This window comes from Thyridium curvatum (genome assembly GCF_004353045.1).
Source record: "Thyridium curvatum strain D216 chromosome Unknown NODE_23_length_467585_cov_82.455940, whole genome shotgun sequence".
Lineage (NCBI taxonomy): Eukaryota > Fungi > Ascomycota > Sordariomycetes > Thyridiales > Thyridiaceae > Thyridium > Thyridium curvatum.
Window position 1 is genome coordinate 166,273 of NW_022156778.1, and position 25,957 is coordinate 192,229.

Genomic DNA, 25,957 nt, shown 5'->3' on the forward strand with positions numbered 1-25,957 from the left:
TGAAAGCTTGTTGCTATTCACTCTGACTACCCTACAGGGAGGACCATTGCTTCTTCCTCAACAGAGGCCCATAGGCCCATTATGGTTCTTCCTTCCCTGGCCCCTCATCTCACCGCGACGAGGCCCGACGAGCGACGCTGAGAAGCAGCAAGAAAAGCTGGCAGACATATCAATAAAGACCTGGAGAAGTAGCGGTCTACTGTCTCTGCAGAAGCAGCTATGCTAGACCTCTCTGACTTGCTCCCCTCTTTTCTCCCAAAACGCCATGTATCCTCATCCTGTATCCAAGTCTATCTACGCCGCCAAACGCCATCACCATAACGCAAAACCAATCAACAGAGATAATCAACAATGAAACCAAAATCTCATCAACAAATCGTAGAGCAGATGTCCTCCTTCACACAGTTTCGGCTCTTCTGCTACTGACCTCAGCAACATTGATGAGGCAGGGCGCCTTCGCGGAAGGACCCTCGCCGTCGGTCAGCTTGCTGGTGACTGTGGATCCAAAGCTGGATGAGCGAGACATCTCCGAGGCGGCACGCTTGAGTGACGGAGGGAGTACCTGAATAATCTCACCGGCAGATGGACGGGAAGGATTACCGGGCTCGTCATCGTCATCAAAAAGGTCGTTCCCATCAAGCAGAGGCGTGTATTCCCAGCAGGCCTCGAGGCCGGTCACAAAGACTGGTGCGTGCCGCAAGAAGTTCCAGGACAGGGAGTCGTCTCGGAGAGCTATATAGAGTGAGTCGATCCTTCCTCTGGCGTCATGGACGGCGCAATATCGGCGTAGAAATTCAAAGTCATATTTGCGGCCCACAAGGGTTGCGTCCAGTTGACGGAGCATCGGCAGACCCTGCAACGACTCTGCATTGCACAGCTCGGCCTGCAACGGCGCCCAGGGTCGGTCCAGCAGCAAATTCTTGAAAGCCTTGGACACGGCGGTTACGAATGATTCGTCGTCATATCCGGTGATGGCAACCATCTGATGCAGTCCACGGGAGAGGCATCGCTTGTACGCAACCGTGTCTCTTTCGAATGGAAATGGCCGGGTGGCTGTCGGCATCAGGGACACATGGACGGTCCATGAGAAAGACCCAGCATGAATGCTGGCTGAAGTGGGTGCGGGTCTCAGAGGTATGATGGTCGAATTGGACAAGGGGTCGTGGTTTGCTGGCCAAGCCAGGCTTGTGGACGCCTCTGCGCGTCTCTCTGGCATCAGTGATGCACTTGTCGGGATCGAGTTGATTGCCGACTTGCTACGTCCACGCTCTCGGTGAGTTTTCTTTTTCCCGGCCTCCTCGTCGAGGATTCCCTCCAGCTCTTCCACCCGCTCTTCCAGGGATATGTCAACATCGACGAGCTCCAGCTGCCTCTGAGCTAGCCTTCGCTGCTCTTCCTCGCTCGCTTGGATGCGTTTCTCCAGGTGCTCATTCCGCTGGGTCAGCTCGCCAATCGAGTGCCAAGCGCGGGTCAAGTTGCGATAGCTGGCCTTGATCTCCTGACCGAACTCTTCCTTGCTTCTCTCCATAGCTTCTTCCAGCTCGCTCACACGCACAAGGAGGTTGAGATTTCCATGCCGTTGTTCTTCCAGCACTTGAAGTCGCTCCTTTATGAGGTCACGCTCGTATTTCTCGTCCTCCAGGACCTGGATTCTCTGTCTCAACGATTCAATCTCCTGTTTGTCGGAAGGACAATCAGCGCTCATGACGTGGTAGCAGGCCAAGTGGCCACAGTCACAAGTGGCACTAGGTGTGCTCTTGTTGAGGTGAAAGCTGACACAAGCACATCGTTGACCTCTAATTTCCGGGACGAGCAGGATGAATCGACATTGGCCTTCAGGCAACGGAGACTCTGCCCTGTCAAGTGGGCTTTGCCTCGGAGATGGTGTGGAATAAACGGACATCAGGGTACGGCAGGCGGCGTGCTTCCTGCCGCAGTTCCTGCTGAGTTGCTCCGGGCCCTCCTTAGTTCTCTGTCGTTCTGGGTAGGGGTTATCAGGTGTGGGCGGCCGACGGCATATGGGTCGGCGGGGTTTGATGATATCTCTGACTCAAACAAGCGACACAGCCAGCCCTATCGAACACGGCACAGTGCACAGTGGATCCGCGCAGAGATCGCTTGGAAGTCGTCCATGGAACAGTCTCAATAAACAAAAAATTGGAGAGAATGGGATGTCTGCGAGGAGACTGGGTAGTGGTGGACACTGCGAGCGAGAGAAAGGATAGCCCTGGATGTCCGTGTGCTGAGGCGGGTGCTCACGGACGGCACAAAGGGTATAAGTGTTGGACGAGGCAGAACGGAGGCGGCCTAGTCTCGGTCAGATAGATAGCAGCCTTCAGGCCCGATCAGCACAGATGGCAGGGCCACGGCGTGCTGGGCTCTGTCTGGTGTACCGTGTACTCAAAGGGCAGATACGGCGAGAGTACCCTGGTGGTATCTTATGATGTAGATGTCCGAATCAGACTTCTTGGCGGTCCAGGAACAGAAGAAGTTGGTAGGTCGGATGCAGATGGGTAGGGGATCTATAGAGACACAGTTCTGATTCCCACGTTGCGGCGCAAGATAAGTCCAAGCTCACTGCCGGCGCTACGATGGACACAGACAAGGGATTGAGGTCCAGTTGGCTGTTGATGGTCGTCGAATAAGGATGACCCAACCGACGGAGATCGAAGTGTGAAGAAACAGAGGTTGCTTGACGGAGAAGGTGGTATAAGATTGGATCGAATACGGATGAGAGGAGAGGAGAGGAGAGGAAAAAGAAAGTACCGCAGGGAGTACGGAGTAGTAAGGTAGTTAGTGATTCCTTACTTCTGATCCTTGAGCCAGGTAGCCCTGAAGGTCATGTAGGCCTAGTTGAGGTAATAAGGCAGATCCAAGATAAGGAACGCACAGGCAGGGAAGCGGTTTCTATGGATGGATATACGGCTCAAATTCCTACCCCTGCTTGGGCGTGCGAGAGATAGCGGGCGGCGGCAGGAGCAAACGGACGGGGGGATGCCATTTTGGACTTGTCACTTCGACACGGGAGACGGAAGAGCTAACTTAGGTACCTACCTACAAGTACTTAAAGAGCAGGGAGGAGCGGACCGCTTAAAGACCCACCGCGGGATGAGGAAGTTCCCGCATGAGCAACAAGAGAGAGAAAAAAAAAACGATCGTCGTGATGATAGCTCGACTACCCTTCAGGGTGTGGTGGTGGTGCCTCTGCAGCAACTCGCAGAGCAGCGTCGATATTTCCCTCTTTCCGCCATTCTCGTGCTCCTCGACACCAACCCAGTGGCGCAGGAATGCGAATTCTGGGGCTGCGTCGGCAAAAGACATATTTCCTTCCGGACACTCCCTCCACCAAGAAGACTACAAGTACTTGTGAGAAGGGAGCACAGCGGACTGGGGGAGGAGTGGAGCAAGAAGTGGGAATCGTGGGCAGTCGTGGGTTGGCCATTTTTGTTGGTGGCCGTGGGTGGCCGTCTTCTTTCTTGGACAGGGAAGAACAAGCCGTATTGCAGCTCCGTTTCCTCCATATGGGCGACGCCATTCAAGGGAGGGCATGTCAGGACACCCTCGGCCTCACTGGTGTCAGCTTCAGCAAATGCTGTCACAAACAGGGACCCTCAGTGGCACGGCCATGGCCCTGGCCCCTCTGGCCACGTCCCATCGAACAGGAAGGGAGTCCAGACGCAGGATAAGAGCAGAGGGAGGTCCTCTGCCTTTACTCGCTCGAGCCTTTTTCTTTATCGAGCCTGTACAACCAAGAACCCAAGCCCTCCTCCGTACGCGGACAACAGGCTGGACGGCAGAGACAGGGGCAAGACCGAAAAGAGTGGGCATCGACATGGCGAGCCACATGGATGACGGGGGGCCAAGCCAGTCTGCTTGTGGGGGTGCCAGAGATAACAGATACCCGGATGGATTGGCATGGCTTCATGTGATTCGCCTGCCTGCAGTTAACCCCCCGTTTCCTGAATCACTTGCAGGGCAGGATGCGTGGATGCGTCCCTCCAGTTGACGAGGGCGTTGCGACAACGGACGGCAAAAAGAGAGACGTACCTTTCCTTGAAACGGCACACGCACGCATACAAGTACACACTCATGTCACCATCTTACGTGACGATGACCAAGAGCGATGGGAGCAGCGGCGCATTGGAACAGGACGCACATCTGCGACAAGTAGACAAGCCACGCCAGGCCTTAGGCCTCCCATTGACGCTGTCACGCATCCTTGGTCACCCCTGCTGTCTGTTGCGAGAGACATGAGGCGAGAAGCGCTGGGATGTCAAGGTCACAAGCGTCAGATTCCATATCTATTGTACATCCAGCTACCTGCCTTGGACCTAGTGACTCGTTGGCATCGTTCCTCGACCATCTCTCGACGTGATTGCTCCTATTACAATCCTCATCAAGCGGCTGCACAGAAATAGAAAGGCCAAGGCCTTGTCACGGCCATCCCGCCAGCTTCCCTTGTGAGCCCCCACTCCCTCTGATGGTCCCTCGAAGGCGGGAGAGTCTGTGTACCTACTCTGCTGTGCTGTACAACACAGCACGGCCAAGGACATAACGACAAGGACGCAGTGCCTCCAGCTTCGAAGAAGAACGCAGCGCGGCATGAAGAGCCCGTCGAACATCGCGTTTCTTCTAACGAAGTAGCACAAAGGCCCCATCCCCACGGTCATCACCATTGAAGATGCTCCTTGCGCATGTCGCACCCTGACCAGCCGGGCACGGCTTGTCGTCCCAATAGCGCAGATTGGGTCTCGGATCTCGTCGCCTTCTGGTCAGGCACATTGGCCAGCAACGCTGCCGTAGCATCTTACTTCGTACCACTGACACCGTCCTTATCTCTCGCTGGGCCCTCTGCGACAAAAGCAATGCGTCGCCATTGTCAGCTCGCCTTGCGTGCTGCGGCCACGCCGTCGCTTAGATCATCCGGTCGCACATGGCCAGATAACATGGACGATGGCTCAGACATGGATCAGGTAGGCAGACAAGGCGAATGAGACTCTCGCATATGCAAATGCCACGCGGAATGCCACCGGAACCCCAACCCTGTTGATCGTGCGTCGCGGCAATCGTGCAACTTTCAAGACACCCTTCCCAGGCGTGCGTGGGCGCCCACTCCCTCACCGCCATCGTCCGGACAGATTGGGTTCAGGCGACCAAGGACGGCCGCGCATGGGCACTTATCCTACCTATCGCCAACTACACATAGTTAGGCAGGGTGATCTGGAAAAGGCTCTGGACGTGGGCAAGAAGGGCGCAACCATCCTGGGCCATCCTGGGCAAATCAACTTATCATGGCCGATCCTGGCCCCCCCTGCTGGCCCTGGCCGTTTGATGATCATGCACGTCCCCGTCCCGTGCCAACGGTTTTTCTTTTGCTTCTGAATTCGGTATTGGCCCCTTGTCATTATCTCATCGAGCTTGGATACGATAGGCTCGGGACCGGACAGGTCATCCCAGATAAGCTCGGTCGCACACAATCTTTTCTCTCGCTCTTCTCCCTCCAGGGTTCAGGGCCAGCAGCCTTCACGTGCAAACCCGACGCACCCGGCATGACCCTGGGGGCTTCAGAGTGTAATGGGTACGTACGTATTTATCCAAGATTTGACACATCGCCAAAAGCCGGGCTGTTCTTCTGACTGGAACCGATGAATAAAATCCCGCCAAGGCAGTGGCTCGCGGCGGGCCGGATCGCGGGACGAGGATCGTTGTCTTCATCGCGACCCAGGGTCCCATTACATAATGAAACGGCGGCTGACCGTCAAACCCTTGGCCACCTGTCTCTCCATCCAACCATCCCATTGGGGGGGAGGCGCTCTTCCTGAGTACCTCCAATTATTGTGTCAGGGAGGTGTGGTGGTGTTGGTGATGGAGAGGGGGGCGGAGGACGAGCAGCGAGCAGAGGACGCAGCTGGAGCAGGTTCTCCCCCGACCTCGAGGCTAAAAAGTAGCGCCCGCTGTCAAACGCCGTTTGCGCTACGCTGGTCTGCCGTAGCCCCCCCACACTTGGGGTTGTGCAACTGCCCACGCAGCAATTTACAGCGCGCCCTCTCAGAGGCTGTTGGGTATTGGATGGGGACGATCATGCGCTCGGGGGCGGAGCCTGGGAGGGCCCAGGGAGAAAGTGATCTGTCAAAACTTGGACTCATCCTGATCGGCCTGATCGTGGGACACCTAGGTAGTTATGCCCATCATGTCGTATTTGCCTCCAGGCTGAGATGGAGAGGGTCACAGTGGAGTGCACGACGTCCACATCGACAGGCGCTGCTGGTACAAGTACACTCTGCCGCGCAGCACGCAGGCTATGGGGCCGGGACTTTGTCGTCTGCCGAGGGTATTTCGAGGTTTCTGCCCCATGTACTTGTAGAGGCACGAAGAACTTCGGTATCTACTTGTAGAGCGCCGTCTGTCTTCGGTAAGGGAGCCGATGATCTCCGAGAGAGAGGCCGCCTGTGTGTGTTGTGTGTGTGGCATCTTCTCGCCTTCAAGCATATGCATGTGTCTGAGCAAGTTTAGGATGCAACAGCGGTGAAAGTGCCCACACAGACAGACAGGCAGGCAAGCCCATCTGCGTCTTGGTGCGTCAAGCACGTCAGGAATCGCGACGAGCAGGTGTGCTCTGTCCAGCGGCCACGATTGGCTGTAGATTCCAGGAGCCCATGGGCCAGGGGGGCAGCAAATGGCGTTCACGGCAGGCAAGGAACGCACACCGATTGGGCGCTGCAGGTCCAGGGGGTCCGGGGCCCTGCAAGCACAGCAGGAGGCAGTCCAAGGCACAGCGAGAGGAGAGGGTCGAAAGTTTGGCGGTCCTCAGAGCCGGGCGGCAAAAAAGTTAAAGCATGTCTTCTGAGCTAGGTAGACTAGACCCTAGCTTTGCAGACAGTCGGCGCTTCTGCGGATAGCTGTGCATCTACTTGTAGGTAGGTAGCATGGGCGAAGCCGGAACCGCCCCCCTCCACGGAATTGCAAGGCTGGACGCCGAAGGCCGAGTCTCGAGTTGCAAGGACAATCGTTTTCAACGTCGCCTGGCGTTGTGGTTTGCATGTATGTAGGCCGGGTCCAGCTGCCATCATGGGTCTTGGCGACAGCGTCGCTGCGCTGCTCGATACTTACTCGAGATGCCTGGAGCTCCTAAAGTCCTCCGTGACGAAAAGCGGCGGCGGGGTAGGCAGTGGCGACGGCCGCAGCGATCACTCACGACTGCGCAGGTCGATCAGATCCGATCGCGGCCAGATTCACAAGACGTACTCGTCGCGACTCAGCGAGGCCGGCAGCCGATTCGAGAAGGGTGATGGTAAGCAAGCTTACACCAGACTCCCCCGGGCAATTGGCTGACAAAAGAGGCGATAGGCCGTTCAAGGTCGGCGCTGCGCCGGATACTCGAGAAGCTCAAGGCCGCTATCGCCAACTTCTTGAGCTCCCGCAAGGGTCATGGCCCTGTCGCCACGCTGGACTACAGATCACTGATGTCTCTATCCAATTCATCGCGTGCCGAGGCCGTCCGTGCCATGGATCAGTTCTCGTATAGGCTGAGCAGCACGGCATCAAAGCGGAGCAGCTCAGTAGCATCATCGTCGTCGAGAAGACCCTCCAAGAGCACCAGCCAGAAGAGGCATAGCCGTTCGAGCTCGAAGTCCAGCTCGTCACTCACCAAGGCACGCCCTTCCAAGGAAGGTGCAGGCGTACTCAAAAGAAAATCCAAGTCATTGGAGCATCTGAAGAAGGACTCGGTGACGAGCTCGAAGGCTCCTATAGACGTTTCAAAAGCGAGACAAACAACGCCGACTCCCAAGAGCCACGGTAAATCACAGGAAGCTCACAGGTCATCGCCGTCACGCGAGACCTACCACAGGATCTCCATCGTGTCTATTGCGACTGATAGCACGAAACTGGGAGAGATTCCCGAGAGGAAGTGGAGGAGAAGGCTGGAGCACGACACGAGCTCCGACGAATACAACGTCAGGCCTATCTACCCATTGAAGCCGTACCAGCAACCTGAGCCGAAGCGGAAGGGGTTTTTCGGACTGTTTAAGCGCTAGGGGGTGTCAGGACGCAGGTCTATGTGTACTATGATGGCTTTCACGAGCAACGATAACGAGAAATGACTGCATGTTTCGGGTAATGGTAGCAATGGTTTTGCCAGGTCAGTCAGTGCTTGGCCAATCACGAATTCTATGTAATTATTGTTTTGTTTTTTTCTTTCTTCAAGTAATTCCTACTAATGTTCGATTGTGGCGATGGAGTCAATTTCCGTGCAGGCGATGACCATGGTTGACTTGACCAACCTGTGGCTTTCCTTTCTTTTTCCCCATCGCCAAATCCCCACAAAACGATTTGAAGGAAAATTGCATGCCCCGCCAGGCAAGGAACGACCCCTCTACTTTTCGCAACGTCACTTGTCCAGCTCACCACTCTCGAAGCACGAGAGCAGCCTGGCAGGAGCCCCAATTGCCTCTCTCTCGTTCCATTCTGCCGACTCCTGGTGCTGTATTAATTTTAAGAATTTTCGAGGGGGGCATGGTGTCCGCGCAGTGAACTTTCTCTTCCACACCTCTCTACACCTCCCCGCCCCAGCAAAAGGCCCTTCCTCTCACCATGGCTGCCGCTGTAGCCTCGCTCCATTCCCTCCTGGGCCGCTCCTCAGTCGACGACCATGACGAAGCCCTCCGCGTAGCCGACGCCGCTCTCTCTGCGGCGCGCGCAGATGAGGACATCGCCACGGCGCGCCACGCCAAGGCCGTCGCCCTGCTCAAGCTCGACCGCTTCGACGACGCCCTGCGCGTGCTCGCCGACCACCCGGACCAGGGCGACTTCTGCCTCCTCGAGCGCGCCTACGCCCTCTACAAGACCGGCCAGCTCGGCGAGGCGCGGGCCCTCTGCCGCAGGGCCGCCGAGAGCAGCCGCGGCCTGCGGCACGTGGCCGCCCAGGCGGCGTACCGGGCCGACGACTTCCTCGACGCCGAGGAGCTGTACGGCGCCCTGACGGCCGATACCAAGGCGGTCATGGCGATGGACGAGTCGGCGGACCTGCGCGTCAACGAGCTGGCCGTGCAGGCGCAGCTCGGCTGGTCCGGGCTCTCGGACCCGGCGGCGCTCGCCTCGTCGCGCGAGGACATGCTGGCGTTTGAGACGACCTACAACTATGCGTGCGTGCACCTGGGCAGGGGCGAGTACAGGCAGGCAGACATACTCCTCATGAGGGCCCGGCATCTCTGCGAGTCTTCGGAGGAGCTGAGCGATGAGGACAAAAAGGCCGAGCTGCTGCCCATCAAGGTTCAGCAGATGCTCGTGCTCGCCCGCCAGGGCAAGCTGAGCGAGGCGGCCGAGATACAAAAGTCGATCGACATCTCCGAGTAAGTAGCTGGGAAGCCGCACCCATTGTCATCGCTGCCTGGAGTCTGCGCATTCGTGCGCCCGACCGAGAGAATCGCTTGCTAACTAACTGGCCCCCGCCATGCAGGATTCCGGAAGGCTCAACAAAAGCGGTCGCCGAGTACAACTCACTGGTCCTCGGTGATGAAACCAACCCATACATGGTACAGCGACTGGCCGAGTCGATAAAAACGCCGTCATCCGGCAGCGATCGCCTCTTTCAGCACCAAGCCGATATCATGCAGAGGAACAGATACATCATCGAGCTCCAGTGCCACAAATTCAAGGGTGTCGCGAAGAATACTGCGAAGCGAATCGCGGCAGACAAGGAAGCCGGGCGGAGTACTCTGGCGGGCACCACCGGCCTCGGTGTCCTCAATGCTGCCGCACATGCAAACCTCGAGACCGGAAAGGGTGCCCTGGCACGCATCCTGCCGCTGCTCGAAACCCGCCCCGATGACGTCGGACTCCTCCTTACCATCATCCAGCTCTACATCCAGACCAAGAACCCCGGGCCGGCCATCAGCCTCCTGGAGGCCTTCTTCAAGCGGCTAGAGGCCGCGACGACTCCGGACCACGCCGACGTCCGCTTCGCGCCGGGCCTGGTGGCCCTGGCCGTCGGCCTGTACAAGCTCCAGGGCCGCCACAACGCCGTGCGGAGCGAGCTCTCGCGCGCCGTCGCCCACTGGCAGGACAAGGCGGGCTCTCATAACTCGGGCGCCTCGCTGCTGCGCGAGGCGGGCGTCGAGCTCCTGCGCTCTCACAACCCGTCGGACCTCGCCACGGCCGGCGCCGCCTTTGAGCGGCTCTCGTCGTCGAACCCGTCCGACAGGGTCGCCCACGCCGGCCTCGTCGCCTCCTTCGCCGCCTCCGACTACGCCAAGGTCGAGCCGCACCTCGAGAGCCTCATGCCCGTCGAGAAGCTCACCAAGGACGTCGACGTCGGCGCCCTGCTCACCAAGGGCGTCGCCTCCCTGGCCCCTCCTCCTGCTCCCTCCTCCTCGACTGGCCAGAAGCGCCCCGCCGCGGACGCGGACGCGGACGCCGAGCCGGCCGCCGGCGGCAGGAAGAAGCGCAGGCGGACGCGCAAGCTGCCCAAAGACTACGACCCCAACCGCAAGATGGACCCGGAGCGGTGGCTGCCGCTGCGCGACCGCAGCTCGTACCGGCCCAAGGGCCGCAAGGGCAAGAAGCGCGCGGCCGAGGCGACGCAGGGCGGCATGCCCGTCGGCGGCGCCGGTGCCGCCGAGGAGACGCTCGAGCTGGCGGGCGGCGCCGGGTCCGTCCGGGTCGAGAAGGCGCCGCAGGGGGGCGCGAGCGGGGGCAAGAAGAAGAAGAAGGGAAAGAAATAAAGGAAATGAATGGAACGGGAATGAATGCACCTTGTAGAAGAGAAAAGGTAAAGAGAGGGGAGAGGGGAGTTGGAGGTGGATGGGCTGACTGGCACGGCTGGAGAGAGAGAATATCGTAGCTAGGTATACGTCCTATGGATGTCAGTCATAGAACAACGGGGGGTGAGAAGCTGCATATCGCGAAAAAGAGTTGAAGATTCTGAACAGCTACTCCTGCCAGGGCATTCATGGTCCGTGTCCCAAAGTTTAGATGCATGCGTGGTGTAAACTTCATCCATTCAACTCCGTAATCAGCGCCCTTTTTTGAGCCATGTGGTGTGTGGTTATGCTATGTACAACTGGTTTTCGCCCTCCTGATATGTCTCCTCCCACCTTACCAGAAAGGCAAGGCAAAAAGACTCGATTCCTCCCTGCCCCGTCTTCAGGTTTTTCTTCGCCCCACGGAGCTTCTACGTCGCAAGCAGTCTGCCAAGGGTCTGCTCGCTGAAGCGCCTCCAGCGTGTCCACCTCTCTGTGTGCTTCTCGTTGTTCGTTTCTTTCGGGTTGTCGATCTTTTTTTTCTCTATTGGTACACAAGAAACAGAAAAAGGAGAGGGTAAAAACAACAACAAATCAAAGGACAGTGGACGATGTTGGCTCTTTCGTGCTTTTTTTGGACCAAACCCTCGAAGTCGCTAATTTCCATCAATCGCAAGAGAATATGTAGGGGAAAAAAAACAATAAATGGATGGGAAAACATCAGCAGCAGCAGCAGTAGAAAAAACAGCAGCCGAGAGGACGACGAGGCCTTTTTTTCCTTCTTTTGCCTGGTTTGTCATTCAGCTGACAGCAAGCTGCGGCGGCGGGTTGGCCAGCTGCTTCCCTCTTTCTCGGCCGGCACCATCAGCTCGCGGGTCGTCTTCGTCCGCGCCGCCGTCATCGCTATCGCTGTCGCCGTCCCGGACCTTCTTCGCCGTGACAGGCTCCGGCGTCGCGGGCGGTTCCGGCGTGAAGAATTGGGCCCGCAGGCCCGCGCTGGCGAGCGGGCTACGGAAGTCGTCGTCGCTGTCGTCGTCGCTGCTGTTATCGTCATCGTCGTCGTCGTCATCATTTGTGTCTTCGTCGTCATTGTCGTCCAGCCGTCTCTCGGCAATGATGGTCGGCAGCCGCAGTTCCCCCTCCTCGGCGGGCTCGATCGGCGGCAGCGGCGTCCTCCGCCCGTCGGAAAAGCTGATGGCGGCGTCGCTATCGTCGTCTGACGGCACCACGAGGCCCCCGCTCGAGCTGCCGGCCTTGGCCGCCTGTTGCGCCGACGAGTACTTCCTATGTAGCTCCTGGAAGCTGCGCGCCGTGGCTGTGCTGGCGCTCGCTGCGGACTCGCGCCGTGGGCGGTCCCGATGAGACTTCAGGGCTGCGTGGAAGTCGCCCATCGTGCTGCTCTCTGTCAGGGCTGGTGATGTCGAAGCCGCAGTGGCTGTAGTGGCAGTTGCATCTTGCGCTTGCGGAACTCCCTGTTGAGACTTTCGCTGCCTCAGGCGCTCGTCCGGGGACAGGCCTCCATGTAGATCGCCACCAAAGTTGATAACGGATGCCTTCTTGCCGTGGACGACGAACGAGCCAGAACCGCGAGTGAGCATGCTGGTCTCGGGGGCAGATTCCTCAGAAGCACCAGCTGTGGCGCTGTCTCGGTTCCTGCGACTTCTATGGTGGGACAGATGGCCGGCACCCTCCCGCAGCGTACGCTGAAGGCTACGGCGGATCTTGCTGCGATCAAGCTTCTCTGCTGATCCACCACTTGCATGGGATTCGGGCGCGTCGCCATCTTCAATGATCGATGACGACATCTTCTTGACTCTCCTCCGAGACGGCGATGCTTCAAGAAGTCCTGCCTGCGCCAGGAAATCACGCTCATCTGCGTCCTCTTCATCATCCGCTCTCTGCTTCTCAAGGCGAGCTTTGTCCGACGCTGATCCGGCACTTGCAATCTTGCGCGGGGGTGTGGCAGTAATCGATCGCCCGGCAGAGGAAACAACACTCGAGACTGAGGACTTTCTGATGCTCTCCTGAGGCAATCCCATCGAAGTCGACTCCCAGGATGGCTTGTGGCGGTGAAAAGCCTGCGCAGTCGCACTTGTAGGTGGCGTCTGGAACACATCCGAGAGCGGAGAGTCGTTCTCCGACTGGGCCCCAGCCGTGGAAGTGCGCTGCAGAGCGGTGCTTGGGGGAGACTGGGCGGCTGGTTGCTCGATGGTGCTGGTCTTTGAATCATCCCGCGGCATGGCTGGCGCCTTCTCCGGCGACGTACTGCCGAGGATATTCAGCGGCGGTAGACCCATCAGCTGCTGTTCCTCCTCCAGATCCAAGATCAGGATATCTCGGTGGCACTTGATCTTCCAGCTCTCCATCCGGGTCCACTTCAACTGCGTCGCCATACGAGCGGCTGAGAGTAGCATCTGCTCCCGGGTCTTGGGCTGAACTGGTGCGAGGATCTGCAGGTGTCGTGCATTCCTAAGCTGTTCTTCCAATTTCTTCTCCTCTTGAACCAGTTTCTCATTTGCCTCGGTGACTTTCTGCACCATGGCATCTCGGCGAGCTGTCAGGATGTCCTGAGCCATCTTTTGATCAATCCGACTTCTTGTGATGGTGACTTCGCCCGTCGGTGTCTGGACCGACTGGGTGTTAGCGTCGGCATCGAGTCGTCTCAAAGCCCTACGGTTTTGGCCTTCGTAGTTGCCGCCAACTACACCTCGCATCCGGACGCCGGACGTCCTGAAGGCAGCAGCATAATTGAGCTTGGCAAGCCAGTCGTTCATCTCCTCCTCATTGTCTGCGAGCAACACCTCCTCGAAGCCGCCATGCCTGACATACAAAAAGGCGTTTTTGTGCTTCTTGTACGTTGAATCCATCAGAGCAACTGCGCCATCTGTCGACATGAGCGCATCTGGCTTGAAGTTGTCCAGCGGCGGCTTGAATATGACAGGAACTCCATCGTTTTCATGCTTGATGTGTTGATCGTACTGGTGCATGAGATTCTTGATCCAGGCCGTGTTGCGGAAGAAGTAGAGCTGCGCTCCAGTGAGAACCGCGCCCCATTCTTGCCAGGGCGACCTGGTCTTCTTCTTCTTAGCATCCTTCCGCCAGAGAAGGCCGACCTTTGTGACTTTGATGTCAACTATGCCAGGATGTGCTTCCTCTGGGTTGGTCACTGTTTTTTCTGTCATGAAGGCGTCTGGTCGAGACCGGGCCGAGACGATCTGGAGAACACCAGTTCTGAAGAAAGTCTTTTGCAGTTCCTTGAGGTTCAAGCTTTTGGCCGTGCCTAGATAGCCGTAAGGGTCGTCGAGATACATGACCTCCTTGAGGTTGGGCCGCAGAATATCGAGCTTGTTGTCGATAATCAATGTGTAAGGATCTATTGGTTCCTTCGCGGCCTTCTTGACGTCGGGTGTGCCGTTCTGAAAGATCGACTTCTTTTTGGACTTGTTCGCCCCAGACCGTTCACCAGTGATGTCGATATCGTCCTCGACGTGGATGAATGGGGTATAAGTGATATTGTCATAGAAGACCTCAAGGATCTCATCAAATATTCCTTCGCCACGGGTGTTCTTGAGATAGTCCGCCTTTTGCATCTTGTACTTGTTGTTCTTGTTGAAAACATCGGTGTGCAGGATGAGGAGGGAAAATGCAATGAAATACGCTTGGTCTGGCGATGAGTAGATGCCAGGGTTGCATTCGTGGTAACGGTTTGCAAAAGACTGTAGACAACGGTCAATCTGCTGGGTTTCTTTGGGTAGTTCCGCTTCCATGAGAAGCTTCCGGATTGCCATATCCATAGGGTCTCCGAAGAAACTGAATGTCCTCATGTAGCTTCGAAGTACCGACTGGGAGAAGGTATCAGTTGCTTTTGACAGAACACTGGCTATCAGACTTCTGCTGATGACTTCCTCAAGCCGAGCTAGATACTTGGCAGGAGTGTCGTCGTCCCTGCGCTCGGGGAGTACGACCGAATCCCTGGGGAGCTGCAATGAATTGTTCTTGGAAGTGTTTGATCCCGGCGTGGCTGGCGTCAAGGATCCATGCCGACCCGAGCCCAGATCCGAGTTTTGTCTCAACCTGCTCAAACCTAGTAAATCACCAAAGCTCTTCCTGCCAGTCGAGGAGGATGTGCGAGTGGTGGGGGGAGCCAAGCGGTCGTCGAGGGACTCACGTCCGAGCGAGCTCATTGTCGACGACCTCCCTCGGAGATGAGGGGGTGCTCGTGTCGGGGAAGATGTGCCCGAGTTTCTCGAGCTTGGTCGGAACAAGGCTGTAGCTGGTGAGGCATTGGACTTTTGGAAGAGTGCTCGAGCGGGCGACGGGTGCGGTCGATCCTTGCCTGTAGATGGGCGTGCCTGAGTTGGCGTTTCATGGTTTCCGAAGCCCGATATCCTGGATGACGTACTGGCCCTAACCGAGTGTGGGCTTTCAGGGGCCAGAGATGGGGTGGAAGCAGCAGGGTCTGCGGATGCTATGCTCTTCTCCTTTTGCAAATGAGATATCGGGAACAACGGCTCGTGCTTCTGTTTCCGTCGCGGGAGTCGAAAGAAGGATGATGCAGCTGAGGTCAGACCGCTGTGCGTGCTATGGTCGCCCCAACTTGCCTCTGACCGGGAAGACTCAGACAGTCGATGATTCGGTACGGCCAAGGTTGGAACACTTCCTTCGCCATGCTCACCACGATCGGGCTCCTCGAACGAGACTGACTGCTTCCCATTGAACAAACCGGGCTGGTTTGCCAATGTCCTCCTCCTATCCTTCTTCGACAGCCTCAGGCTGCTGTACCCCTCGCTCTCGTCCCTGGGTAACTCGCCAGACTTTCGCATTCGCGTGGATAGTTTAAGGAAGGACTGCTTCTTCTGAGGCATGAAGTCCAAGGTTGGGGCCGTGGTAATGATCTCGGGAGCTAGGGAGAGGGTCAGAATCGTTAGCGGAATATACAGGTTGTGCCATAGGACAGGGAACATACGCTGGGGAAGTGGCGGAGGCTTTTCAGCTTGAGCCAGCTGCTTGGCCCTGGTAGCTAATTGCGAATCCGATGCGTTGCGAAACCTCAGCATGGAGAAGCGGCGATGTTTGGGTGTTTCCTCCTGTATTGGCGGCGACTCGGGCCGGCTGATGGGGTCGTCCATAGACATGGCGACATGGCTAGAGGATGGGCTGTCATTGGGAGGTGTGACGGGAGGCGCGGGGACCTGAGGAGCGGGAGCTTCGTCGAGAGAGTCTGCTCGTGGGTCGTCTTCGGCGAGGACGGGATCGGCCCTGGGAGCCTGTTTCGAGGTTGAATGAGCGGCAGGGAACAATGTGTGTCGGCGCATATCAGACTCGCTGGCCATGACACCGCGTCTGCGAAGAAACGGCATGATGAAGTGGTTGGGCGCGGATGCTGGCGATCATCCTACGAAGCGGAGAGAAGGTGTGAAACGAGCATGGCAGCCGCGTCTGGATGCGTTCTCCCCTACCAGCTCTACAGTGATGCTGCTTCAGTGCTCCATATGCCGAGACGAAACGAGAGATGTACAAATCGCAGATCACAAAACACACAAAAGTCAGAAGCTGTAGAGAATGGGTATTCAGGGACGATTGGATTGTCTGAATCGCGAGAGGATGGCAGAAAAGTATGGCGGAGGGCGGACAGCGATTAACTACTGCAGGGTGCGGGTACCGTCAATCAATTGATGGATGGGGGTCAACGGGCAGCCCTGGAGGGAGAGTTGGGCTGGTGGTTAGGGCCACTGTGCGTGCCGCCGTGTAGCCCCGAGGTGCTGTGGTAGTGCACGTTTAGGTGCTAGAAATATTCCGGAGGCGCTGCTAACTTGCCATGGAACGCTGTAAAAGGGGGGCGGGGAGGCCGGGAACAGGGGAGAAGGGTGTACCCATGCCTCACTAAACCGCAATGGCTGGCAAAGTGGAGGCTGGTACGAGGTTCTAGAAATACTAAACCTTCCATCTAGGCGGCAACGACAGGTTTTCCTGATAGCTCAGAGAATTGATCTTCTAAAAAAAGGAACGCGTCTGTTACCGATGCTCCATCAAGGTGTAAAGGCATCATGCTCTGTGCAGGTTTCTCCTTGTTCCCACCTGTTGAAGAGTTGGAAGATGACGAGTTCAGGTGGAGACATGGGGCCATGCCATCCATGATGTCCGTGTGTACGGAGTACGAAGTAAGGAGGGAGCGCTCAGCAAAACAAATGCGCTCCAGCGGATTTGTGGGCGGTCGGGCTTATCGTCTCCCAAGAGTCAGCTACCATCCATTTCTTCATGGGTGAGCCAGGATCAGGATGCTGGGGATTTGGGGCTCGGACCAGTCAGAAAGGGTCCTGGGGACCTATCCTTTTGAGCGAGCTGGGATCTTGAGATTAGACATGACCAGGCCAGTGGAAGCTCAGTCTTCGATTCAGATTCAGTGTTCGTGGACAGATGCATTTGGGACACAGGACCCGACCAGAGGGTCATTACTGAGACAGTGAGACCCCATATGCAAGAGATGATATCCTTGGCTGTACTACCTCGTAAGTTGACGGATGCAAAGGATGTCCTAACTTTGATACAGACCTGATTTTACCAAGTACTTGACCCAAGGTCACCACTAGTTATGTCGATCTACTAGATTCAAACCACAAGTCTTATCAATCCAGTCTGGCAAGGGTGAAATCAACTTGTATTTTGGCATTCCTCATCTGCCTGATGGACTTTCCTTACCTGCAGAGTCAAACGAGGTCTTGGGCAGAGAAGCACAAGAGACACATTATACGTGTCAGCAAATCATCAAGAGCTATTGTGAGAGGACCATCACTTCCGATGCATCCAGACCCATCTCGGTCTAGCTTCCAGCTCAATCCCAAGAGCTAACATGATTACAATCCAAGTTACCAAGTAGAGGGGCAGGAATATGCCGGCCGGGCTGGGCTCGTCCCGCTTTACTTGTACAGACAGTACTCGGTAAGTACAAGTAAATGGTTCCTCCTGTAACAATGCTCCACGCCAGGCACCTACTTTTCTTATCCAAGCTAGTCCAGAACCACCTCGCATCGCATCAGCTGCCCCTCCCACCCAAACATAACTAACCTAGCTCAACGTATCTCGTCATTCCACATTGCCGACTTCAGATGGACCTCGTAACGCTTCGACACTCACAGAGACATTCATAACCAGTGGCAGCCTTACTGCACACAATGCATCGGCCGTCCCTCGCGTGGCTGCTTGCGGCTCTCCTGCCGTTTGTCGCCTTCGCGCCAGCCGCGGTTGAGGCCTCCTCCGGCGTTCGGCTTTCGCATGAACACGGCGCCCGGCACAACGGCGTGTTCCCCTTCATAACCTGGCTGCGCGACAGCACGATTGAGTTCATCTTTGGCCGGCCTTCCAAGCCAACTCCTACTCACGCGGGACACGGTCCCTCCCAACAGTCCCGTTATGCCCACGAAACCGTCTTGCGGTTCAATGTCACGGCACCCGAGGAAGAGACGGCATTGTCCGAGGCCGCTGAGCGCCTCTTCTTGGATGTCTGGGCTCTCACGCACAACTTTGTCGATATCCGGCTACACAAAGACGACGTCTCCAACCTCCTCAGCCTCCTGCCGAACAGTTTGCAGAGATCGTTCTCGACACTGATCCCAGACCTTTCGTCTGCGGTATGGGCGACGTATCCGTCTGCAGTCCGTTCCAAACCTACACTTGACGAGTCGGGCATGTCTACCATTCTCCACGACGGTATCGAGAATATCTTCTTCCAAGACTACCAGCCTTTGGCTGTCATCAATCGGTGGATGAAATTGTTGGAGTCCATGTTCCCCAGTTTGATTGAGACGATTTCTATCGGCCAGTCCTTCGAAGGGCGAGAAATCTACGGCATCCGCCTTGGCGAGACTCTTGGCGTTGATCGTGGTAAGAAACAAGCAAGAAAGACAATTCTCATCACGGGTGGCTTCCACGCCCGCGAGTGGATCTCGACCAGTACTGTCAACTACCTAACGTGGTCTCTGGTCTCTGCTTATGGCAAGGAGAAGATGATCACGAAACTCCTGCAGCATTTCGATGTTGTCCTTGTCCCGGTCCTCAATCCGGACGGCTATGAATACACATGGCAGACCGACAGGCTCTGGAGGAAATCAAGGCAGAATACCACTATGAGATTCTGCCGCGGTTTCGACCTTGACCACGCCTTTGGGGTCGGCTGGAATAACACCAGTGGTGAGCCCTGCTCCGAGAGCTACGGAGGCGAGGCCCCCTTCCAAGCCACTGAGGCCCAGGCTCTAGCAGACTGGACCAGGAACCAGACGAAGCATAACAATGCCAAGTTTGTCGGCTATCTTGATCTACATTCCTACTCGCAACAAGTCCTTTTTCCTTACGCATATTCATGCCACAAACACCCAAATAATCTCGAAAACTTGCAGGAACTGGCTGTCGGGATCGCGAAGGCCATCCGACTGTCCTCAGGCGAGAACTACGGCGTGACCTCTGCCTGCGAGGGCATTGTCACGGCCACAGGAGAGAACGAGGCCTACGCGCGCGCCGAGCCAAGCGGTGGTTCCGCCATTGACTGGTTCTATCACGAGATTAGGGCCAAGTACAGCTACCAGATCAAGCTGCGGGACACGGGGAGCTACGGCTTCCTGCTGCCCAGCGAAGAGATCGTTCCGACTGGGGAGGAGATGTTTGACGCCGTGAAGTATTTCGGCGACTTCTTGCTCGGTAACAACGGAATCGAGAAGTCCATGGGTGCGGAGGCTGAGGCACCCGTTCTCCAGCAGGAGCCTCTCGATGAGCCCGAGGACGAGAGTTGGGTTGAGCTGAAGCGGCGGAGACGCAGGAGATGAGCCACCAACTTGCTCTGGGTGGCGGTGTTTTAATACCAGGCGATGGTTTCCCTTAGTATCTTTGCATTTGGACGGGGGGCTGGACGGAGCCATGGATGACTATGGAAGTATTCAAAACGGCGGCTCAGGTGTGATTGGCATTGGCGTTTATTATCATTTGCAAGCCCGCGGCGTACCTAGGCTTTTTTCTCGTCTATAATTCTTAGACTGCCAAACTCTCTTGCAAGAGGAGATTGTAATTGAGAACTGAATATTAACTATGAAACTCGATACTACTACATTCTTGCCCTCCTAGTTTTCTCATCCCTCCTTTTGGCAGGAGAAAAGCCTCGAAAGGGTTGAATACAAGCGACCCACATAGGTACACGCTCCAGCCACACCACACCCCAAGTCCGTTATTTTGATGTGTGGCTTGCGCGCCAATTTCTTGAGATGCTCACTCACCCATTCACTTTCCACATATCGTCTCTTGGATCGTGGATCGGAACTGGCTGGCGGAATCTCATCATAAAGGCCAGCCTTCGATAGTCTAGTGATGGCATCAGCTACCCTGTCGCGGTCATCCGCCGCAGCCCTGAGGAGGGGAGGCGTCTTCACCTTTGCCAGACCCATGCGGATACGTGCCTCGAGTCCTATCACATCCTCCATCAGACATTATTCTGGTGACAGTGCCAGCCCAGTCGCGCTCTCATACGATCTTCACGAGCCGCCAAAGCCGTTATATGACAGCAAGACCAATCCAATCCTTTTCCTCCATGGCTTGTTCGGTTCCAAGAAGAACAACCGGACGATAAGCAAGTGAGCCATCCCCTGGATGCAGCAGGACTTTCACCAGTGTGCTATTGTGTGAACCGATGAGACTCAAGAAGGGAAAAAGATGTGCATTGTTTGACGTACTGACTGGTGGACTTGAACTTTAACAGGATGATCGCGCGAGACCTAGGAAGACATGTGTATGCCCTTGTAAGTAGTGCTGGCCCTTTGTCGCGCCTCTTCTTCACATGCTTTTCGGTCATGGCAATATCACGGAACTCGTCCACTGACAAAGGACTGGGCCCTCCATGACATAGGATCTCCGGAATCATGGAGACTCGCCACATGTCCCTCGGCACGACTATGTGTCCATGGCTGAAGATGTCGCCAATTTCATTCATGAGAACGGCCTTCAGGCGCCCACCATCATCGGCCATTCTATGTAAGTCAGGATATGTGCCAGGACTCGCCGCACCTTGCTTTTTTTTTTTTGGCGCATGGGTCAAAGGCCCTTGCATATCACCATTTCAAGGAGCTCCTCGCAGCAGATACAAGTATTCTGATCACATGGATATCTCTCTCTTATAGGGGTGCCAAGACAGCAATGACCCTGGCCTTGAAGTCACCCGAGCTTGTCAAGGACCTCATTCCGGTTGACAATGCGCCCATCGATGCCGCCCTCATCGGCCGCTTCGGCACCTATATCCAAGGCATGAAACGCATCGAAGAGGCCGGCATCACGAAGCAATCCGACGCCGACAAGATCCTGCAGGAGTATGAGAAGGTAAGCCCTCAGAGTCCGACGCGTGACCATGCATTATTCTTTCCAGGCTCAGTCACAAACCCGTACATGAGGAAACCCCTTTCCCCTGCAAAGCTAACCATTCAAAGTCCCTGCCTATCCGCCAATTCCTCCTCACCAACCTATACAAGCCTGACGGACAGGATACTCGCAAGTTCCGCGTGCCACTCAGCATCCTGGCCAAGGCGCTGGACCACCTCGGCGACTTCCCCTACAAGAACCCCGGCGAGGTGCGGTTCGAGGGCCCGGCGCTCTTCGTCCGCGGCACCGAGAGCAAGTACGTGCCGGACGAGGTCCTGCCCATCATCGGCCAGTTCTTTCCGCGCTTCGAGCTCGCCGATATCGAGGCCGGCCACTGGGTCATCTCGGAGAAGCCGGAGGAGTTCAGACAAGGTTCGTTTCGATTCTCCCTTCCACCTGTAAACTTCTCTTTCTGGTGGTACTACGACCAAGCAGCCGAGAGTAGCTGAATAACTGACATTGCCTTACTGCATTAGCCGTCATGCGATTCCTGACACCGAAGGAGTGAGAAAGACCGGGGCAAGCCACAGCGCAGCCAAACCCGAAGAACATAATATCATGAAAGCCCCCGTGTTGTATTATACACAGCAAAAAACCAATAGAATAGATAGACACTGTAATATCATGTACTCGCATTTCAAACCATCCAATCTACTTTATACAACAGGGTATCAAAAAGGACCATAGCATCCGTTCACTGACGTCTATTCACGCATCCAAAAAAAAAAAAAAAAAAAAAGACAAAAGACAAAAAACAAAAAACGCATCAACAGGAGCACCAGCCCGCCGGCCGCTGCTCCTCCTCCTCCCCGTCGCCACTACGCAGCAGCAGCACCGTCCCAGCCGCGCCGCCGCCGCCGCCGCCGCCGCCCGAGACCAGCTGCTGCTCCAGCCGGCGCGCCACGGCGTCGACGAGCTCGACAAACGCCCGGCGCACGTTGTCGCGCGTCTTGGCGCTCGCCTCGCAGAAGAGCGCGCCGTGCTCCCGCGCCAGCGCCGCGCCCTCGTCCGCGCTCACGGCGCGGTGGCCCGCCTCGGCCCGGTCGAGCTTGCTGCCGACGAGGGACAGCACCGTGCCCGGCGCCGTGTTGGCCTCGGCCTCGCCGAACCAGCGGCCCATGGCGTCGAAGCTGGCGCGGCTCGCGGCGTCGTAGACGAGCATGACGCCGTGGGCGCCGCGGTAGTAGCTCGTCGACAGGGTGCGGAAGCGTTCTTGGCCAGCCTGGGGGTGTGTTTTGGTTAGCCCGTCGTCGTATCAGTTGTCCTTGTATGGCAGAGAGAAAGGTAAATCTGGAGAGAAACAAAGGGTTTTGCCAGATAGACAGAGCAGAGCAGACGTACAGTATCAAAGATGTTCACCCGAAAGTGCTTGCCATGAACGGACAGCTTCTTGACCTGCATCCCACACAGATAGATGACATCAGTTAGCATTTCCGAAGACCCTTTTCTGGTGTCGCCCGCACAAGAGAGGCGGATGGATATATGTAGCGAACCTTTGAGTCAATGCCGATAGTGGCAGTCGCCGCCTCGGAATCAAACTGGTCATCGCAATACCTCGTCAATACTAGCCAGAAGCCGGCGTAAGCATTTCATTCACGTCATATATTATGAGAGGGGAAGAAAACCATGCGAGTCCCGAGCTTGGCAAAACCAGCGCTACTTACAAGCAGATTTGCCCACATTCGACGGGCCGATGATGAGTATCTTGAGCGAGGGCAGAAATTCCTCCGGAGGGAGGACCATTGCGTCCGCTCAACAAGCTGATCGCTGTACGGGACCTCGTTGAATGCTCCTGACCTAGCGACATGAAACGAACGAAGCAAAGTCTTGATGAAAATGCCAATAAAGCGAGTGAGTCTCGGAGTGTAGAGATTAATCGAATCAAGGCAGGTATGACATCAAGAGAGCAAAAGGAATTGATGTCGATGTCGAGTTACGGTACTCTCGGAGATCCCCTTGCCTAGGCATTTCCCTTTGTGGTGCGTGCCAGACTTACAAGGTGGCGGAAATGGACCCGTAATCCTGGTAATTGATGCAAGCACTGTGTTCAGCTTGTGACCACAGCCATGACCACAGTCGCTCGTCGAAGAGAGGGGCTGGGCCAATAACACCGAATGTAAGTAACTCACTCATCATTCCTGTGGCTTTATTCGATAACATTCTCGTCTCAACAGCATGGCTCAGTGACGAGATCAATTCGGCTCCGCAGCTGTCCGGTTACCTGTCATATCATATTGGAACACGAAGCACTCCAATAGCAAGAGAAGAATGCACTAAGCACACCGAGGAATTGGAACATGATACTGGAACCGTGGTAATATGATAAAACGCCGAGACCGTTGCATTTGACTTTTGGAATTCCCTTTTTTCATTCGTGAATGCCCGCCTCAAGGCCGGCACATAATACCACTACTGTACCATGACTGCCGCGCCAAATGCAACGAGAAAGCAAGACCCATGCCCTAGTATGAGGTATTGCTTGATAAAAAACCGTGCCCATGCCGTTCCTTTACCAACACCGTTTAAACCTCCTCCAGAACACGCTCCTTGAACTCCCGCTCGACCTTCTGTCCTTGCTCGTCCGTGGTCGACTCGCCGTGCAGAGCCATCAGGCTACCAAGGTCGAACTTGGGGGCCTTCAGCAGCTTAACCTTGCGGATGTGGACCTGGAAACTCAGTCAGCGTCGAAAATTCCAAGAAGAAAAAACGGTTCACCACAGGCCCTCCCGGACTAGTCATCTCGAGAGGGCGCGAGTAAAATAAAAAAGGGCTTCGCGTACGTTCTGGAGAGGGTAGATGCCCTGGGTGGCCTTCTCGATCTCGCGGCCGATAACCTCGGGGATCAGCTTGGAGGTGAGCTGGGTAAGGGTGCCGCTGGAAGCCTCGCGCTGGATGATCTCGGTCATCTTCCGTCGGATGGCGCGAATCTGGGAGGACTGGGCGTAGGTGGTCTTCTTGACCTGGTTGGGTCGGCGCTTGGTGAAGCCGATGGCGAAGAGACGGAGGAGGTAGTCGTCGGTGGTCTTGACCGTGACGTTGGCCTCGATCAGGGTTTGCCACTTGCGGACAAGAGACCTCAGCTTGTCGGAGGTGAAGTCCAGACCGTGGAAGTTGGTCAGGCAGTTCTTGCCCTGGACCTCGTCGACACGGAGCTTGACCTTGCGGAAAGCGTGCTCCTCGTCCTTCTGGAGGTCGGCCAGGGAGACCTCGAAGATGCGACCCTTCAGGGCGTCGTTGGCGTTCTTGAGACCGGTGGTCCGGTTGACGAGGGTCTTGCCGACACTGAAGACAGACATGTTAGACCTGTGATCCTCGCTCCAATCCTACTCTCGTGCTTCGCAAGGACTCTTACTCTCGGATGTTGAACGGCGCGGGGGCCTGTGAGGGAAACGAGTTAGCAAGGCCCAATCCACCCTATCGGCGAGTTCGCATCCATTGTCCACTAACCTTGATGCCGTACCAGTCCTTGCGGGCGAAGGGGTCCTGGGTCTTCTTCTTAAGACCCTTCTTGCCCTTTGACAAACGCTTGTTCCTGCGGGGAGTCCCAAGTCAGCCTTCGATTGTTTCCCGAATATGCAACCAATTTCCAGCCCGCGACAATATCCAGAAACTCGAGAATCGCGTGGGGAGAGGGGTGTCGTACTTTCCAACAGCCATCTTTGCGGAGCACCTGTCTCAGGAATGGACAATTGTGCCTGGTGATGATGGAAAGGTGGTTGTTGAGGCAGAATTCGAGGTGTGTAATTTTTGGTCCGAGCAAAAATCTTTGTGGGCAGCATTCAGAGTTAGCGAGTGTGCATCGGAAAATCCTCAGCTGTGGGTCTGCGAATATTTGGCGCTGCTCATTGGCTCATCGGAATTAGGGCTTGCCAAACGGACCAGTCGACGCCTGGGCCACCTCGAAATTTGAGACCCCACCTTGAAGGCCTGCCTCTGGCCGCCACCAATCAGCCTAACGCGACCGAGTTGGCGCAGGCTCGGGACAGGCACGCGCGTGCTCACAGAATTCAATGTCAACTTGCCTTTCGCTGTGCAGTGCTTCAGTCTCGTCTCCTTCCGAGAGCCACTTTAAATTTGACACTGTCTCCATACTTGTAGGCACTACTCTATCAAGTCTACTTGACGCTCTGATATCTGTCGCAGCAGGTTCTCCTGACCGCCTTTTGTCTCCAAGGATAACCTAACTCTAGTCGCATATGCCTCAACCTTGAACTTCCCCACTGGCTCTGCATTCAATCCGTCATCACCACGCATGCTCCGTCTGATCGATCCGCCGGCGAAACGGCCAGAGACCGGGTGTTTTCATCAGGGCCAGCTGGCTTCAGCAAAGCTTGCAAGACCCAGTCTTTGGAGACATCCCGGCATACCTGTACCTTCTTGGAAGAGAAAGTGCAGTCACATGGCATGGGTCGTGCGTCCGATTGTCCTGACCTGATCACGATCTGTACTCCCCGTTCATCGTCGAGTCTCTCATCGTATATTTCGCTACTTGATGCATTTCCTGTCCGACGCTGTCGGAGAACCCGAGCCCGGAGTGTGCAATATGATCCAAGGCCCCAGAACCCGATCCTTTGCCGTGTCTGTCTGTTCTAGCCCAAAAGAGGTCTGTTACTCAAAATATGCTGTCCGCTGTTGCTGCTGCTGTGTATAGCTGCTGTATGCATCTGGTATAAAAAATAAAAGAAAAACCGCCGTATACGCCAATATTGAATCCCCCATTCAACTCTGGGGTATGATCTCTCGACTTTCGAGAGCCGAAGTGTACCCAAGTTCATCAGAGGCATAACGTCGTGACAGGCCCGGAATCACTGATCCAGGCCGTATTA

General features: G+C 56.0%; 7 protein-coding genes across 7 annotated transcripts; 4 read left to right on the forward strand and 3 right to left on the reverse strand.

Moving 5' to 3' along the window:
* Nucleotides 1-397: 397 nt before the first annotated feature.
* Nucleotides 398-1,705, reverse strand: E0L32_004690 (uncharacterized protein; the record flags this gene model as incomplete). Its single annotated transcript, XM_031139129.1, has 1 exon — nucleotides 398-1,705. The coding sequence occupies one exon, from the start codon at nucleotides 1,703-1,705 to the stop codon at nucleotides 398-400; it is 1,308 nt and encodes a 435-aa protein (XP_030996843.1).
* Nucleotides 1,706-7,068: 5,363 nt separating this feature from the next.
* Nucleotides 7,069-8,036, forward strand: E0L32_004691 (uncharacterized protein; the record flags this gene model as incomplete). The annotated part of the gene is made up of 2 exons (XM_031139130.1): nucleotides 7,069-7,291; nucleotides 7,348-8,036. The coding sequence occupies 2 exons, from the start codon at nucleotides 7,069-7,071 to the stop codon at nucleotides 8,034-8,036; spliced, it is 912 nt and encodes a 303-aa protein (XP_030996844.1).
* Nucleotides 8,037-8,592: 556 nt separating this feature from the next.
* Nucleotides 8,593-10,721, forward strand: E0L32_004692 (uncharacterized protein; the record flags this gene model as incomplete). The annotated part of the gene is made up of 2 exons (XM_031139131.1): nucleotides 8,593-9,350; nucleotides 9,458-10,721. 2 exons carry the CDS (start codon nucleotides 8,593-8,595, stop codon nucleotides 10,719-10,721), a joined length of 2,022 nt encoding a protein of 673 aa, XP_030996845.1.
* Nucleotides 10,722-11,539: 818 nt separating this feature from the next.
* E0L32_004693 (uncharacterized protein) lies at nucleotides 11,540-16,099 on the reverse strand (the record flags this gene model as incomplete). Its single annotated transcript, XM_031139132.1, has 1 exon — nucleotides 11,540-16,099. The coding sequence occupies one exon, from the start codon at nucleotides 16,097-16,099 to the stop codon at nucleotides 11,540-11,542; it is 4,560 nt and encodes a 1,519-aa protein (XP_030996846.1).
* A 1,812-nt stretch (nucleotides 16,100-17,911) lies between these two features.
* On the forward strand, nucleotides 17,912-19,555 carry E0L32_004694 (uncharacterized protein; the record flags this gene model as incomplete). Its single annotated transcript, XM_031139133.1, has 1 exon — nucleotides 17,912-19,555. One exon carries the CDS (start codon nucleotides 17,912-17,914, stop codon nucleotides 19,553-19,555), a length of 1,644 nt encoding a protein of 547 aa, XP_030996847.1.
* A 1,124-nt stretch (nucleotides 19,556-20,679) lies between these two features.
* Nucleotides 20,680-22,374, forward strand: E0L32_004695 (uncharacterized protein; the record flags this gene model as incomplete). Its single annotated transcript, XM_031139134.1, has 4 exons — nucleotides 20,680-20,750; nucleotides 20,897-21,092; nucleotides 21,200-21,503; nucleotides 21,905-22,374. 4 exons carry the CDS (start codon nucleotides 20,680-20,682, stop codon nucleotides 22,372-22,374), a joined length of 1,041 nt encoding a protein of 346 aa, XP_030996848.1.
* A 1,279-nt stretch (nucleotides 22,375-23,653) lies between these two features.
* On the reverse strand, nucleotides 23,654-24,788 carry E0L32_004696 (uncharacterized protein; the record flags this gene model as incomplete). Its single annotated transcript, XM_031139135.1, has 5 exons — nucleotides 23,654-23,797; nucleotides 23,912-24,413; nucleotides 24,484-24,509; nucleotides 24,579-24,663; nucleotides 24,775-24,788. 5 exons carry the CDS (start codon nucleotides 24,786-24,788, stop codon nucleotides 23,654-23,656), a joined length of 771 nt encoding a protein of 256 aa, XP_030996849.1.
* Nucleotides 24,789-25,957: the final 1,169 nt, after the last annotated feature.